At 30.3% G+C, this 16,208-nt stretch overlaps 1 protein-coding gene across 1 annotated transcript; it reads left to right on the top strand.

The window, feature by feature from the left end:
- The first annotated feature begins 3,913 nt into the window (after positions 1-3,913).
- LOC120133705 (tocopherol O-methyltransferase, chloroplastic-like) lies at positions 3,914-15,391 on the top strand. The gene is made up of 5 exons (XM_039150232.1): positions 3,914-4,117; positions 5,893-6,021; positions 6,102-6,204; positions 6,293-6,433; positions 15,275-15,391. The coding sequence occupies exons 1-4, from the start codon at positions 3,914-3,916 to the stop codon at positions 6,394-6,396; spliced, it is 540 nt and encodes a 179-aa protein (XP_039006163.1). The 3' UTR covers positions 6,397-6,433; positions 15,275-15,391.
- Positions 15,392-16,208: the final 817 nt, after the last annotated feature.

The following is a 16,208-nucleotide window of genomic DNA, read 5'->3' as shown; positions in this document are numbered from 1 at the left end:
AACATCGAGTTAATGATTAAAAGGTAAAAAATTAAAATTTAGTAGCGTATTTGGAATAAGTGGTAAGTTCAAGGACTAATGGTTGAATATTTTGTGTTAGGAGTTAATTGCAAAGGAGGAAAAGAAGAAGGGCATGATGGTCTTTTTCAACACATGAATTTTATATTCATTTCATTTAAGATATATAAGTGCATAAGGAAGAGAAATATTGGAAAAGAAACTTAGTTTATTTCCTTCTTCTTCTTTTGGTTCGTGCTCTCTTGGGGAATAAGGTGAGTTTCTTTTAATTTGTTTATTTCTTTAAATTATGGGTTATATTGAAGCTTTATATGAAGTGGAGAAGACTAAGGAAGCTTGGAAGTGAAGGAAAACTAAGTTAATAAGAAGTTATTAGGGAATGAATGATTTGGGTTTAGAAGTGAAAATTTGTAAATGAGTTGATTAGTGAATTTTAAGGGTAGAATTGACTTGCTAAGGTCATAACTAAGAGATTTGAAGTGTTGGAAATAAATTGTAACATGTTTGATGAAATGATGTAATTTTTAGTTCAAGGATGTTATGAAGAAATTTGGAAGTTCTATGAGGATTAGTGAAGATAAATGATTAGTATAAGTATTAGTGAATTTGATGAGATAATTAGAGTTAAAAATAAAAGATGTAGGTGATTTTTGGGGTGAATTCGAAATGGAAGAATTGAAAATCTGGGCAAGGGTATCGGTACCCCAGGAACAGTGTACCGATACCTCAAGGCTTAAATAAGTGAAAATTACGAATGGGTATCGGTATTGATTGCTAGTGTATCGATACAGTAGGGGGAAGTATCGATACTCAGAGAAGGGTATCGATAACACTTTGAAGCTGAAAATTACAAAATGCAATATGGGTATCGGTACCTGTATGAGGTATTGATACCTCCCAAGGGACGTATTGATACCCTTGAGGTAGTACTGATACCACTAAGTATGAAACAAGAGATTTTGTGTTTCTTGTTGATTAAGTTTGATGATTAAGTATAAGTGATTTTATATTTATTTTGATTATTTGTGTAGACCGGGATCAAAATCAACATTCGGACAATTCGATTTTACAAGTTTTGAATATAAGAGTAAAAGATCTTAGTGAGGCAAAGGTGAGTGCAATTCAGTTGTTTTATATTGGAATTGAGGATGGCTTGCGATAAGCCAACTTCAAAGTTTTCGATCGAAAACCAATTTCAATTATTTTATGCAATATTTTATGATATTTATTCAATTATATGTCCAAGCAAGTTTTGTGATCTATTGTTTTGAACATGAACACGTGAATGAGATTTGAAATGATTAAGAGTAAATTGTCTACGAGAATGATACAAAATGCACATAAGATACACTTTAAATGAAAGAACTTAATATAATTATAAGTGGAAGCCCAAATTGTATATGTGAGAATTAGGGGTATAGTTGGCATGCAAGAGTCGAGGGTTCTACGCGGTCCTACGGGACAATTTATATAATCCTTCGCAATATTCCTACGTGGTCCTTAGGGACAATTTCTACGTGGTCCTTCGGGACAAACTCTACGTGGCACTTAGCTGCAAATTATATGAGTTGTGATGACAGCAATTGTGCACAACCTCAGTGTACTCAGATATCCTAGATTCTCAGTATTATACTTTGGGCTAAGTGAATAAAGTTGTCAGCTTAATAAATAATAAGCTAATGAAGTTTAAGAAATCTAAAGTTCATTCAATTAGGAAAACATTTTTGTTATGAAATCGAAAAGATCTTTTAAATGTTTTATGTTACTTATTACCTCACTAAGTCAACGACTTAGCGTGTGGATTGTTTTCCCACGTAGGTTCTAGAAGATCCGAAGAGTGAAGGTTAGGGGGGACAACATAAGCGTTGAAGATAAGATCAGAATCGTTTTAGATAGTAGGTTATTACATTTTGTTGTTCTGTTGGCATGTATTCCTACTTTAAATGAGAATACTCTTATCAGTTTTTTTTCTTTTAAATGTAAATATTTGGAAATATTTATGTAACTGATGTATGATACTTTGCAGTTAAATTTAAAAGTTGCATCTATTAATCTTTTATCTTTTGTAAAAATATATATTGCTCAAAAGGATATTTTATCGTCAACTATTTATTTTAAAGTCAAAGATTTGAAAGTCAATGTAACACTTTGAATTCATATTCGGGTCGAATATGGGTTAGGGTGTTACAGGTTCAATTAGATCGATCTAGGTTCGATTCACTGTTTGAACGGGAAGAATCATTTCCACACGTGCATGACGGCATGTGAGGCACCGTATGGTGGCCTTTTTTCATAGAAAATTCTATATTATTATTTTAAAATACTGGGAGTAATTTACAAATGTTATTTTCCTGAAAAGAACGTTGGAAACGAGATTTCTTGAAAACTTGAATGCTCGACCCTTTCTAAAAATACTAACGACGACGACAATGGAAGAATAGAAGACAACTGACAAATGAGGTCGGTGAGACAAGCACAATGATGCCATCGGTGAGAGTCATAACAACCTGAGTGCCAACGAATCAAAGAAAACCAAAATCGGCCAATGGAGAGAGAGTTTGATGGGGTTTTTTTTTCAAATGGGAAAAGTTAGAAACTGCAACGGAGAGGGTAAGCCTTCATAACCCTAGATTTATGGGTAATTTACGTTATAAGTTCTTACAATTTTGAGAGTTTCTAAATCAACATTAAAGTTTTAAAAATACCTCAATTTAGTCCCCGAAACTTTGGAATGTGACCGTCAAAATAACTATTTAGTCAAAACCTAGAGATGTTTTCTTAGCATTATGTCAATATATTATTCAATTAAAATATTATTAATATATCATTGAATTAAAATATGATTATAAATAAGCCACTTTATTGTCAAAATTGAAATGAACAATTAATGTAATTTGGTATAATAAATTTTTTAGTCTCAAAATTTACGTATTATATGAATTATAACCTAATTCAAAACAAATCAATAAATTTAATATTTTATATTAAAAATATTTATCAATTTGATCTATTTTTGTAATATTGTCAAATGAGTCCATCAAATCAAAGCAACGGTTAAATAATTATATTTTATCATAAAACAATAATAAATTATTATTAAATTGTTCTTATATCATAATCATAATTAAAAATAATTTATCATTTTTTGAAGAAGAACAAGTAACTTGATAGAAGAAAAAAATAAAAATGAAGAAATTATTAAATATGGAATATTAAATTATTTCAAATTATGACAAAATTAATAAATTGTATAATTTTTAATAATTAGAATTATTATATCATATTAAATCATTATTTTGTTTAATATTTAACGTAGAAATGACATATATTAAAATTTTAATTAAATAATTTATTCATATATTAAAAATACACGTTTATTAGCAAATCTATAATTAGTTTACCTATATTGTTTAAAAAAATTATAAACGAATTTTTTTATTAATATGAGACGAATACAATATAATATTTATTTAAAGACTCTTAATCATTTAACATTGAACATTTATATCTATGCAAATATGGTGCTCAAATCCACGACCTCAATGAATAATAATAATTTACCGATCGTCAAGGTCACTTGATTTGTACTTATAAACGACACACTTTTATATACAAACTTCATCGACAGGCGTATACAACGTCGATAGACTAAATTTTTTAAAATAAATGTTATCTTATAATCGCTCAGATTATTAATCTATACATAATTAACTAATTTATTTATAATTTTTAAAAAAAAAATATATCTATTATTTAACTTAGAATTAATTAAATAATCGTGGGTGATGTTTAAAAGAAATTATAAATAAGACACACATGTGCAAAACAAACTTCCTACTTGGACTAGCCTAAGCCTATTTCCGTCGACTCTTTTTCTTGATTTTGCAGAGTGACAATGGCGTTGCAGTATGGGATAGCGGAGTTTTACGACCAGTCGTCGGGGCTTTGGGAAGTCATTTGGGGCCACCATATGCACCATGGCTTTTACGATCCGTCCTCCAATGTTTCCGCCTCCGATCATCGAGCTGCCCAGATCCGAATGATCGAAGAGTCGCTCCGTTTCGCTGGGATTACCGGTTCGTATTTTCTATCCATTTCTGTGAAATATACTCTTCGAAACCATTAATCTGATGAACACGAAAATAAATCACTGCACATCATCTGGATTCAATGGCTGAAACCACACCATGTTTCTTCTATTTTGTCTATTGCGTTCATCTTTGTGTTTGGTTATTTACTGTTTGGCATGATTGCCCACTTTTCTGTTTTAAAATATTCAACGTCTGAACATCAAAGGAAAACTAAATTTCTAATGTTTCCTATCATTTTTAAACTAATCATCAATCTTCTAAGCTTCGTATGCATCTAAACCCCATAATTTCTGAATCCCATAACAAAACCGATGAACCGACTTATTCTTCTAGTATTTGATATAACCCTTAACAAAAACATTCATATCTGTGATTAACAGTTTAATATTATTTGTTTAATATCCATATTAATAAAATGTAAACAAAAACATGTGTCTCAGCCGCACCGTAATCATCCCTATTTGGTAAACTTGTCGTGCTTTAAGTTGTGTAAGAAAAACAATGCTTTTATAAGAATATTCAACTCTCAAAATCATTAATATTTCCTGAAAAATAAAAATATTTTAAATATATTAATAACCTGTTGGTCTAAAAATATAAGATTTTAAATTTTTTAAGTGAAATTAAGATTTGAATCTAAATATTATAAATGAATGAATGCCAACAGATCAAATAAGAAAACATTTTAAAACTTAAATTACTTGCTTTACTGTTTTATTCAAATATACTTTTACTATTTGTAGAAAGATTAAATAATTTATAAATAATATTAATTTGCTCCTATACAGGTTAACTTAATCTAATTGGATAGCTTGTATTTAATAATAGAAAATGATATAGGAAGTTGAAATTAAAGGATATAGTTATGGGGAAGTGGAAGGAGGAAGTGGAAAATATAACTTGTTGTTGTAAAATTAAATAATGAGAGTAATTAGTTTTAACTTAAAATATTATCAATAGTATAATTTTTTAAGTTGAATAAGATAATATTTTAGGTTGAAATTAAAATGACAATATAATGGAAAATATAATTAATCATCGTACAACAAAACCAGCTAAGAGGGGTGGAGGAGACGACGATACATCCTAGGCGGAGAGTACCAAACCAAAATAGACAAGAGTTGTGAAGGTGGTCCATTCTCAATAGGAAATAGGAAATTACAGAAAATTATTGTCACATTTATATATTAGAAAAAAGGACATTGAATTTGAAAAACTACCTAGTTTCAGCATAGGGGTTGAGCGATTGAGTCGAGTAAAAAAATTGAGTTATTTAACTTAATGAGTCCTATTTTATAACTTCAAGTTGATTTCAAATTTTTTTGAGTCGAGTCGAGTTTATAAAATTCAAGTCGAGTCAAATTTTTGAGTTTATTTTTAAATTTAATAATAACTATTTTTATATTATGATATTATTTGATTTCAATTTAAATGACTTTTATAACCATATACAATACATATATATTTCTTCATATTTTTTTCATATGTAATACACATATATCATAAAAATTTGAGGGACTCGACTCAAACTTAAAAATTAATCCACTAATTACTAAAAATTTTGAATTATTTGAGTTGTATTTTCTAACTTGATTTGAACTTGAAATTTTTTCGAGTCGAGTCAAGTCAAAAAATTGATTTTTCAAGTCAATTTGAATTTTGTTCACCTCAATTTCAACAAGTCTTATGATAAAAATATAATTTTTAAATATATTCTTACGAATAAAATTAAAAGATGCCATCCACTTTCACAATTTAACAACCACCCTGTCCCTCTCTTCAGGATCTATCCGAAGAGTCTTTGCAGCCATGGGAGAAAAAGCTGCTAAACAGGATATGCAATGCTTATTATTTACCCGAGTGGTGTTCTACTTCTGATTATGTCAAACTCCTTCAGTCCCTCTCCCTCCTGGTAAATTTATTTCCTCGAATTGGCTAAAACCCTTTCGGTCATTCGACAGTTCTGTTCAATTTCACATGCTTCACTCGCAGGATGTAAAGGCTGCTGATTGGTCCGAGCACGTTGTCCCGTTCTGGCCAGTGGTGATACGGTCGGCATTTACGTGGAAGGGTTTCGTATCACTGCTACGTAGCGGTAACTATGTTTAACATTCGATATCTTGTTAAACAAGTTGATATGAGCATAGCTTGATGTTGGTCTTAATGTGGATTGATGTTGTTAGGATTAAATACCATCAAAGGTGCATTGGTGATGCCATTGATGATCCAAGCGTACCAGAAGAGTGTGATCAAGTTCGCCATCATTACCTGCCGGAAACCCGAGTAAATTGCTACGGCGACCGAATGTTTCAAGTGTGTTGTCTGTTGTTGTAATACCCCAAAAATTTAGATAGTGACCAAAATAAAAAATTTGAAAGTTTATTGGTCAAAGTAGAAAATTGGGAAAAGTTTAAGGACCTAAGTAGTAATTTTCTCAAAAAGAATTTTATTCCATAAATAGATTTAATGAGCTGTTAAATTATAATTTTTAAAGTTTGGTGACCAAAGTATAAACTTTGTAAAAGTTTAGGGACCAAAATTATAATTTTAAAAAGTTACAAATTGGCCTTGTAAAAAATAGTTTATCTCAAGAATAACATTTCTATGGGAATCAGAATGTTCATACGAGTTTTGTAATAAAAGTTATAAAGCAAAGGAAGTTGGGGAAAAATTCGATAAATCAGATCGAATAGAAAATTCAAGAAAATCTAAAGGATGATAAATTAGACCGAAAATTTATTTTCACATTTTTAAATGTTGGAAAATAATATAAATCTTGAGATTTAAGGGTTTAATTTGGACTGTTGGATTAAACTGGCAAGAATGTGATTTTTGGAAAAAGACAAGGGCAAATCGGTAAATTAAGATATTATTTGTTCATCTTTAACTTATGGGAGATGATAAGGTTGAGTTATCTTGAGTTAATGGTGATTATGAAGTTTTATTAAGGGTAAATTGGTAATTTCCTAATTTAACGAATTTAATATTCATTAAAGGTAAATTAAAGGTAGATAAGCATGAAAATAATCTAAAGTTTCATGCCAAAAGTGTTCATCATCTTCTCCATTGCCGTGAGTTTCCTAAGGTAAGGGAAAAATATTTGCTTTCCATTTTTAAGCCATTTTCTATGGATTTCAAGTTATGCCGTGAAATATGAAAGTGATCTAGTCGAGAAACGCTATCTTTTGGTACCAATTATGCTTGCTCAAGTTGCTTGATTTTAAGATCCCAAATCTTATGGTTTATGTTCATGCTAGAGTTCATGAAATTGATGATGAATATTGATGTTTTTGAGGTTATAGATTCATTTTCAAGCTTTATTTATGATTAAAACATGTTTAAACTCCTAGAAATGATTCTATAATTTTCGGTCAAATGAAGAAATTATAGAACTTTGTATTATGATGAGAGTTGATTAAGGTTTTGATTTTAGAGATGTTGTAAGGTTGATTGGAAGTTGATTTCATGCTTGAATCGAATCAAAAGCAAGAAAAATCATGAAAACTTAGTTTCTATGTTTAAAGCCTTCGACCATGGGTTAGTTGAGTGAAAAAGATTATGGAAAAATTATATACGGGCTGGAAATGATGTATGAGGTATTCTACAAACCTTAGAAAAATTTAGGGATCATTCTATAATTTTTGAAAAATTAGGGATCAATTTCAAAATTTTGGAAAAGTTGTTAATGGTTGTATAATTGCCAAATAGTTGATGTACTATGCTGGAAATTATTATTTTGGAATTTAAATGTGTTTAGATGTGAAATATGACTATTTTTTAAGTTTGAAAAGATTGGTAATTTAAGTATAACATTTGCATAGTTGGGGGTGTTTAAATGTAATTATGCCTTGTAAAAGCACTTGAATAGTAATAAGTTCAGTGATAGAATTTTTGGTATTAAAAATTTAAGTGATAAAATGGTGAATGACCATTTTGTGAAAATTAAAAAAGTTGGTGTCAATGTTAAAAGGGTTTTAGGTGTTACATTTATTGGTATCAAAGCTTTTGGTTTAGTCGTTTCTGGACATGGAAAGAGTTTATATTAAGTCAATAATGTATACATGCCACTAAGATGTCAAAAGTTTACTGATAGTTGTATATATATATATATATATATATATATATTGTGATGATGCTTATTGGGAGTAAAGTTACTCTTTACTATTGTAAGATGATTTTGACTATGTTCAGATGTCGGAAACTAAAGAAAAGAAGGTCGAGATGGAAATCGACCCAAAAGAATCCGACATGACTTCAGTATCACGTACTAGAAGAGTTGAAGCTGTTAGGGATTTTCCTCCATTCTGTGGAAGAAATGCCTCAGCTTTCAACGAAGTTTCTGCATTTGAGGAATCCATTAAAAAGTTTGAACGACTTACAAGAGAAGTCGAATCGGATGAGGATCCAAAGGAGATTTCTGAATCTAGTGATGACTCTGAGGTTCCTTCAGGTAAGCTTAAATAAGTGAGAAATATTTAAGTTAAGCATTAAATTGTTTAAAGCATTTTTTATTTGAGTAAGAGGAAATAAGTAAGCGGTAAATACGTTGTTCGCTAAAAGTTTAAGGAAAGTTAAATTATTAGTGAATCAAATAATTATGAGTTTGATTGAGAATTTATATTAAGTTTTATGGACTTGATAGAGTTACCTTGCGAAAGTAAATTTGCAAAAATGGATTGTCTACCCATTCCATGCTACAATAAATTATTGTTTAGATTGAGATTGATTCTTAAGAACTTGAAAAGTTTCAAGTTTGTAGTGAGAGGAAAAAGAGTAAATTTGTTTGATAGTGTGATTTTAGCATTAACTGATATGAAGTTATTGTTACAAATTGTCTTCTTATTGAACGACGTGGACATTTAAACTTTCATTTGAGATGGAAAATGTTTCCACTGCTCGAGAATAAATTCTATGGGTATGGAAAAGTTATACAAATTATCTTAAGAATGAATTAAGGAATTCTAAAGTTGAGATATTCAATTCGACTGGATAACAAGTGTTATTATGGCAGAAGACCTATGGGTCATTATGCATGTGTTAGTCGAACATATATTAAATATTCGATAAAGGTTCAGGAGCTTATGTTCCTAATGAATCCGATGTAATTATCATTTAACGAGTTTTAGATAATTTTGAGTAAGGTTTGGTTATCTTTGCACTAAGGTGGTGTTGATGGTCGCAAGAAGCGATTAATTTATAAAGATGTGGATAAATTGGAAATTTTAGTGATTGATGAAAAGCAAAATCATCACTAATTTGATATCAGCAATGAGTATGATTAAAATGATGTAAAAAGGATGCATAGCTTTTCTAGCTAAGGTAGTAGATGCTTAAGTATCTGAAGTAAGATCATATGATATTCCCACAACGCATGAATTTTCAGATGTCTTTTTAGATTAATTATTTGCGTTACCTCCAGATCGAGAGGTGAAATTCAAGATATTATGGTTCTCAAGGCTTTGATTTTGTTTATATGGTTTAATATCAAATGGATGAAATTGAGTTAAGAGAATAAAGGTTCAATAGCAAGAGCTGCTAGATCGAGGATTTGATGAACTGAGTATTTCAACTTTACTTGGATTAGTTGTGGTTGTATTTATTGATGATATTTTGGTATACACGAAGACAAAGATAGAGCATGATGTTTATCTTCGTATTGTGCTCGAGATATTTAAGAGAAAAAGTTATATGCCAAACTATCAAGGTGTGAGTTTTGACTGTCAGAAGTTGCTTTTCTTGGTCATGTTGTCTCAGCAGAATGCATAAGAGTTGATCCTAAGAAGGTCAAGCAATAGTGGAGTGGAAACCTCCAAAGAATATTATAGAGGTTCGAAGTTTCTTGGACTTGCTGGTTATTATCGAAAGTTTGTGAAAAACTTTTCGATGATTGCTTCTCCTTTAACCAAGCTCTTGAGAAAGGATGTTTCATTTGCTTGGACTGAGAAATGTCAAGAGAGTTTTTGAAGATTTAAAGAAGATTTTAATGGAAACACCAGTACTGGTACAACTAAAATCTGACAAAGAGTATGTGGTGTATAATGATGTATCTCATAATGGTATGGGTTGTGTACTTATGAAAGAAGGTAAAGTGGTCGCCTATGCTATCGGATAATTAAAGAAACACGAGAGAAATTATCCCACTCATGATCTTGAGTTAGCGGCGGTTGTTTTTACTTTAAAGAATTGGTGTCATTATTTGTATGATGAGCAATGTCATATCTCCTCGGATCATAAGAGTTTGAAGTACCTGTTGACTCAAAAAGAGCTAAAACTTGAGACAAAGGAGAGTGATATAACTCTTAAAGGACTATGATTTGATCATTAATTATCATTCAGGGAAGGCAAATATTGTTGCATATGCACTTAGTCGGGAAACTTTTGCAACTTTGTGAGCTATGGATGTGCGACTGTTGTTGAAAGAAAATGGTGCACCGTTGGCTGAATTAAAGATAAAGATGATGCTTCAAGATCGGATAATAGAGCTACAAAGGAAAGAGGGCAGATGCTTGGAAAAGATTTCACTGGTGGAAAAAGGTGAGTCTAAAGACTTTGAAGTCAAGTCTGATGGTTGTCTGTATTTCTTAGGAAGAATTTGTATTCCACATGATGATGAGATGAATAAAGATATTAGTTCTGAGGAATATTTTAGTTCGCTGACTATGTATCCAAGCACGAGTAAGATGTATCAGGATGTTAAGAGTCAATTTTGGTGGCCAAGTATGAAAAGAGCCATTTCTGAGTTTGTTACTACATGTCTGACATATCAACAAGTGAAAACGAAGCATCAAGTCCCTTCGGGATTGTTGCAACCGATTTTTTATTCTAGAGTGGAAGTGGGAGAGAGTCACTATGAATTTTGTTACAGGGCTACCTTTGACATCAAATAAGATGGATTCCATTTGGGTGATAGTTGACTGGTTAACGAAATCGACACATTTCATTCCAGTGCGAATCGATTACGCCTTGGATAAATATGTAGAGTTGTATATCAAGGAGATAGTTCGAGTACATGGAGTACCAGTATCAATCATATCCGACAGAGATCCAAGGTTTACTTCAAGATTTTAGAATTCTTTGCATAAAGTTTTTGGGTACTCGATTGAATTTCAGTACGACCTTTCATCCACAGATGGATAGTCAATCAGAGTGTACTATTCATATATTAGAACATATGCTGAGGGCATGTGTGGTTGGGTTCAAGGGATCATGGGAATAGTATTTTCCTTTAGCAGAATTTGCCTACAACAATATCTATCAATCGAGCATCAAGATGGCTCCGTATGAAGCTCTATATGGGAGAAAATGCCGAACATCATTAAATTGGTTCAAGTTAAAAGATCGGAATCTTGCTGGCCCAGATTTATTGAAAGAGGTTGAGGATAAAGTAAAGATAATTCAAGATAATCTCAAGATGTCATCTGATCGGCAGAAGTCTTATGTAGACTTGAAGCGAAAAGAGATTGAATTTCATGAAGGAGATAAAGTTTTTCTTAAAGTATCAACTTGGAAAAAGATTTTTGCGTTTTTGGTGCAAAGGAAAGCTAAGTCCAAGATTCATTGGACCTTATGAGATCTTAAAAAGAGTTGGACCGATGGCTTATCAGTTAGCATTACCTCCGGAGTTGGAAAAAAATACACAATGTTTTCATGTGTTGATGCTTAGAAAGTATCGATTGGATCCTTCACATGTCATTTCATCGGAGGAAATTGAGATCCGACTAGATTTGATTTATGAATAAGAACCAATACATATTTTGGCTTGAGAAATCAAATAATTGTGTAGCAAGACGACTCCTCTAGTTAAAGTGCTTTGGCAAAAGCATAAAGTCTTAAAATTCGAGGACGAATTTTATTTAAGGGGGAGATTTGTAAAACCCCAAAAATTTAGATAGTGACCAAAATGAAAATTTTGAAAATTTGTTGGTCAAAGAAGAAAATTAGGAAAAGTTTAAGGACCTAAGTGGTAATTTTCCTCAAAAAGAATTTTATTCCATAAATGGCTTTAGTGAGTGGCCAAATTACAAATTTTTAAAGTTTGATGACCAAAGTATACACTTTAGAAATGTTTAGGGACTAAAATGGTAATTTTAAAAAAGTTACAAATTGGCCCTGTAAATAAATAATTTATCTCAAGAATAACGTTTCTGTGGAATCAAAATGTTAATACGAGTTTTGTAATAAAAGTTATAAAGCAAGGAAGTTGAGGAAAAATTCGATAAATCAGATAGAATAGAGGAAAATCTAGAGGATGATAAGTTAGACAGAAAATATTATTTTTCACATTTTTAAATGTTGGAAAATAATATAAATCTTGAGATTTAAGGGTTTAATTCCATGTTTAATTTGGACCGTTATATTAAAGTGTAAGATTATGATTTTTGGAAGAAAAAAACAAGGGCAAATCTGTAAACTAAGATCTTATTTGTTCATCTTTGACTTATGGGAGATGATAAGGTTGAGGTGTCTTATTTTGGAAGATGATAAGGTTGAGGTGTCTTGGGTTAATGGTGATTATGAAATTTGATTAAGGGTAAATTGGTAATTTCCTAATTTAATGAATTTAATATTCATTAAAGGTAAATTAAAGGTAGATAAGCATGAAAAAAATCTAAATTTTCATGAGAAAAGTGTTCATCATCTTCTCCATTGCCGTGAGTTTCCTAAGGTAAGGGAAAATATTTGTTTTCCATTTTTAAGCTATTTTCTATGGATTTCAAGTTATGCATGAAATAGGAAAGTGATCTAGTCGAGAAACTATATCTTTTGGTACCAATTATGCTTGCTCAACTTGCTTGATTTTAAAGATCCCAAATCTTAGGGTTTATGAATTGATGATGAATATTGATGTTTTTGAGGTTATAGATTCATTTTCAAACTTGATTTATGATTAAAACATGTTCAAACTTCCTAGAAATGATTCTATAATTTTCGGTCAAATGAAGAAATTATAGAACTTTGTGTTATGATGAGAGTTGATTAAGGTTTTTGATTTTAGAGATGTTGTAAGGTTGATTGGAAGTTGATTTCATGCTTGAATCGAATCAAAATCAAGAAAAATCATGAAAACTTAGTTTCTATCTTTAAAGCATTCGACCATGGGTTGGTTGAGTGAAAAAATATTATGGAAAAATTATATAAGGGTTGGAAATGATGTAGGAGGTATTCTACAAGCCTTAGAAAAAATTGGGGACCATTCTATAAATTTTTAAAAGTTGGGGGACCATTTTATAATTTTTTTAAAGTTGGGGGACCAATTCAACAATTTTGGAAAAGTTATGAATGGTTGTATAATTGCCTAATAGTTGATGTACTATGCTGGAAATTACTGTTTTGGAATTTAAATGAGTATTTAGATGTAAAAATATGACTATTTTAGAAGTTTGAAAATATTGGTGATTTAAGTGCAACAATCGTATAGTTAGGGGTGCTTAAATGTAATTATGCCTTGTAAAAGAACTTGAATAGTAATAAGTTCAGTGCTGGAATTTTTTGTATTAAAAAATTTAAGTGATAAAATGGTGAAGGATCAATTTGTGAAAATTGGAAAAGTTGGTGCCAATATTAATAGGAATTATTAAGTGTTAAGTATTTTTTTTGTAGAAAATGAGTTTCAAGTATATTATGGATTTTGTTTTGGGGATGTGTTTATGTTAGTACAATACTAACATATGTATTGTTATGAATTTGTGATTTGTACAAATCGTGATTGATTTGTGATTTGTACAGATCGTGATTGATTTGTGATCGAGGCAAGTCAAATATAAAGGGTTTATTTTGATTATAGTGAGGCACATCTTTTGGGTATATAAAGTGTCAAGATGAGTGCAATACATGCATGAAATTGTTCATAGACGTTTCATAAATCATCTGGAAGACTTGTGAAAAGTCGACCTTATTTATATCAGCATGATATTATGTCATTTTTATAACTTCGATATGACGTTGATATGTCACAGTGTGAAATGATAATGCATTGATCATGGATAATGTGATATTTTACCATGGATGTTATTTTGGGTATGAACTGCCTTAATGTTAGATATATGGCTATATGATACCATGGATGAATGAATTAGACTATATGCCTAAGTAAGTCGTTAAAGGACAGGGTATAGTTGGCATGCCTTAGAGTATAGCGGCTGCAGGTTTATATTAGCATTATAGTGTGTAAGGACACTAAGGGGCTGTTTATTTGGCTCTGAATGGAATCATTCAGCGCTGAATGCTGAACCGTTCAGCATTCATCGCGTTTGTTTTGCACCTCTGAATGATTCAGTGCTGATTGATTCAGCAAAACAATGTTGAATGATTCAGCATCAAAGTACATTTTGAATGATTCAGAGTCATTATCAAACATCATGTCACATTCAGAGATAATTCATACAGAGCCTCTGAATCATTCAACATTTGAATCATTCAGCGCTTAATCATTCTAAAATAAACAAACAACCCCTAAGTGTCTATGGTGGGCACGACCTTATGTGTAGCACTACGTTGTAGATATTACTCGAATACCTAGGGTTTTCATAGGTTTACTTGTGGGTTATAACTATTGGTAAAAATGATGATATTTATATTATATTATTTTGATTATGGTAAAACATTGGTCATGCAGGTAATGTGATCATATAGTATTTGAAAATGACATTAAATTTCATGCATGAGTTGTATTGTATTGTTTATTGTTTTTAATTGACTCACTAAGTATATACTTAGCGTGTGATGATTTGCACGCATAGGTAAAAAACCAAGAGTAGAGTAAAGAGTACAGAGCACTCCAAGCATAAAGGAATATACTACAATATCAATAAGACATCCTATGATGTAATTTTGACTTACTTAGTGGCATGTACTTATCAATGTCCTAGTTGCTCTGTTGAACTATTTTAAAACTAGTTTGTAATGGATAAACTAAATTATTTTAGGCTATTTTAAATATGGGTAATACGAAACATTATTATTATTTTGAGTATATGTAATTAATATACATATATATGTTTTAAATGTCATATGATAGTTTTACTTGAGATAATATTTTTATATTATCAATTACCAATTTGAGAAAAGAATTTTGTAAATCACTTTTTGGAATTGTGAAAATGTTTTTAGAAAATCATGTGACATCTATAATCTGTATAGATATATTATACGAGTTTTAGGTGTTACTGTTGTACTCAGTATAGGTATACGGTGGAGGAGGATGCTACACAACCTGAAACATCCATTATCTCAAGCTTTCATGATTCAGCTTCAAAGTCTTTATTGTTCATATTACAAGTGTAAAAAAAAACTGAAGCCGTATCTCTATAATCTTTATAATGTTTGATTAAATTGCTAATCGAAATGGATTTAAAATAGATCTCAAAATTTATGGTTAAGTTATAATTTCATTGACGTATTATAATGTAATGCAAGTGAATAATAACCATGATAACTACGTTATCCCTACGGATGGAATTGAGTGTATACTTGGAGGTTACTCTTCTCTAGGTTTTTGGGGTCTAACTACTTTTCAAGTTTATCTTAATTTTGAAAATTTAAAAAAAATGAATTTTAAATTTTTTTATTAATATAGAATGATTATAAGATAATATATGTTTAAAATACTCTTAACATTTGACAAATAACATTAAATGTTCAAATATTTCTGTAAATATTATGTTCAAATCCGCGTGACCTTTAAAAAAAACAATAATTCCATTAACGATTAATATAGCTTGATTTATACTTTTAAATTTTAAATTTATTTTTAATTAATCATCAAACCAGTCACGTTATGTCATCGCTAAAATTTATTATAGGTGAACCAAAAAAATAAAATATAATTTATTAGTCATTTTGCAGCTTTTTAGATTTAAGTGACAAAATTAAAAAGTTTATAATTAAACAATCAACTTGCAATTTTAATTTTATTTTTAACTAATCATCAAACCAGTCACGTTATGTCATCGCTAAAATTTATTATAGGTGACACAAAAAAATAAAATATAATTTATTATTTTTTTGCAGCTTTTTAGATTTAAGTGACCAAATTAAAAAATAAAACATAATTTATTAGTCATTTTTTAGGCTTATTCCTTTGTTCAGTACTCAGGTGTT

Source organism: Hibiscus syriacus, unplaced genomic scaffold, assembly GCF_006381635.1.
Source record: "Hibiscus syriacus cultivar Baekdansim isolate YM2019G1 unplaced genomic scaffold, ASM638163v2 tig00110584_pilon, whole genome shotgun sequence".
NCBI classification, from domain to species: domain Eukaryota; kingdom Viridiplantae; phylum Streptophyta; class Magnoliopsida; order Malvales; family Malvaceae; genus Hibiscus; species Hibiscus syriacus.
Note: the sequence above shows the minus strand (reverse complement) of the source record. Positions and strands in the feature narration are given on the sequence as shown.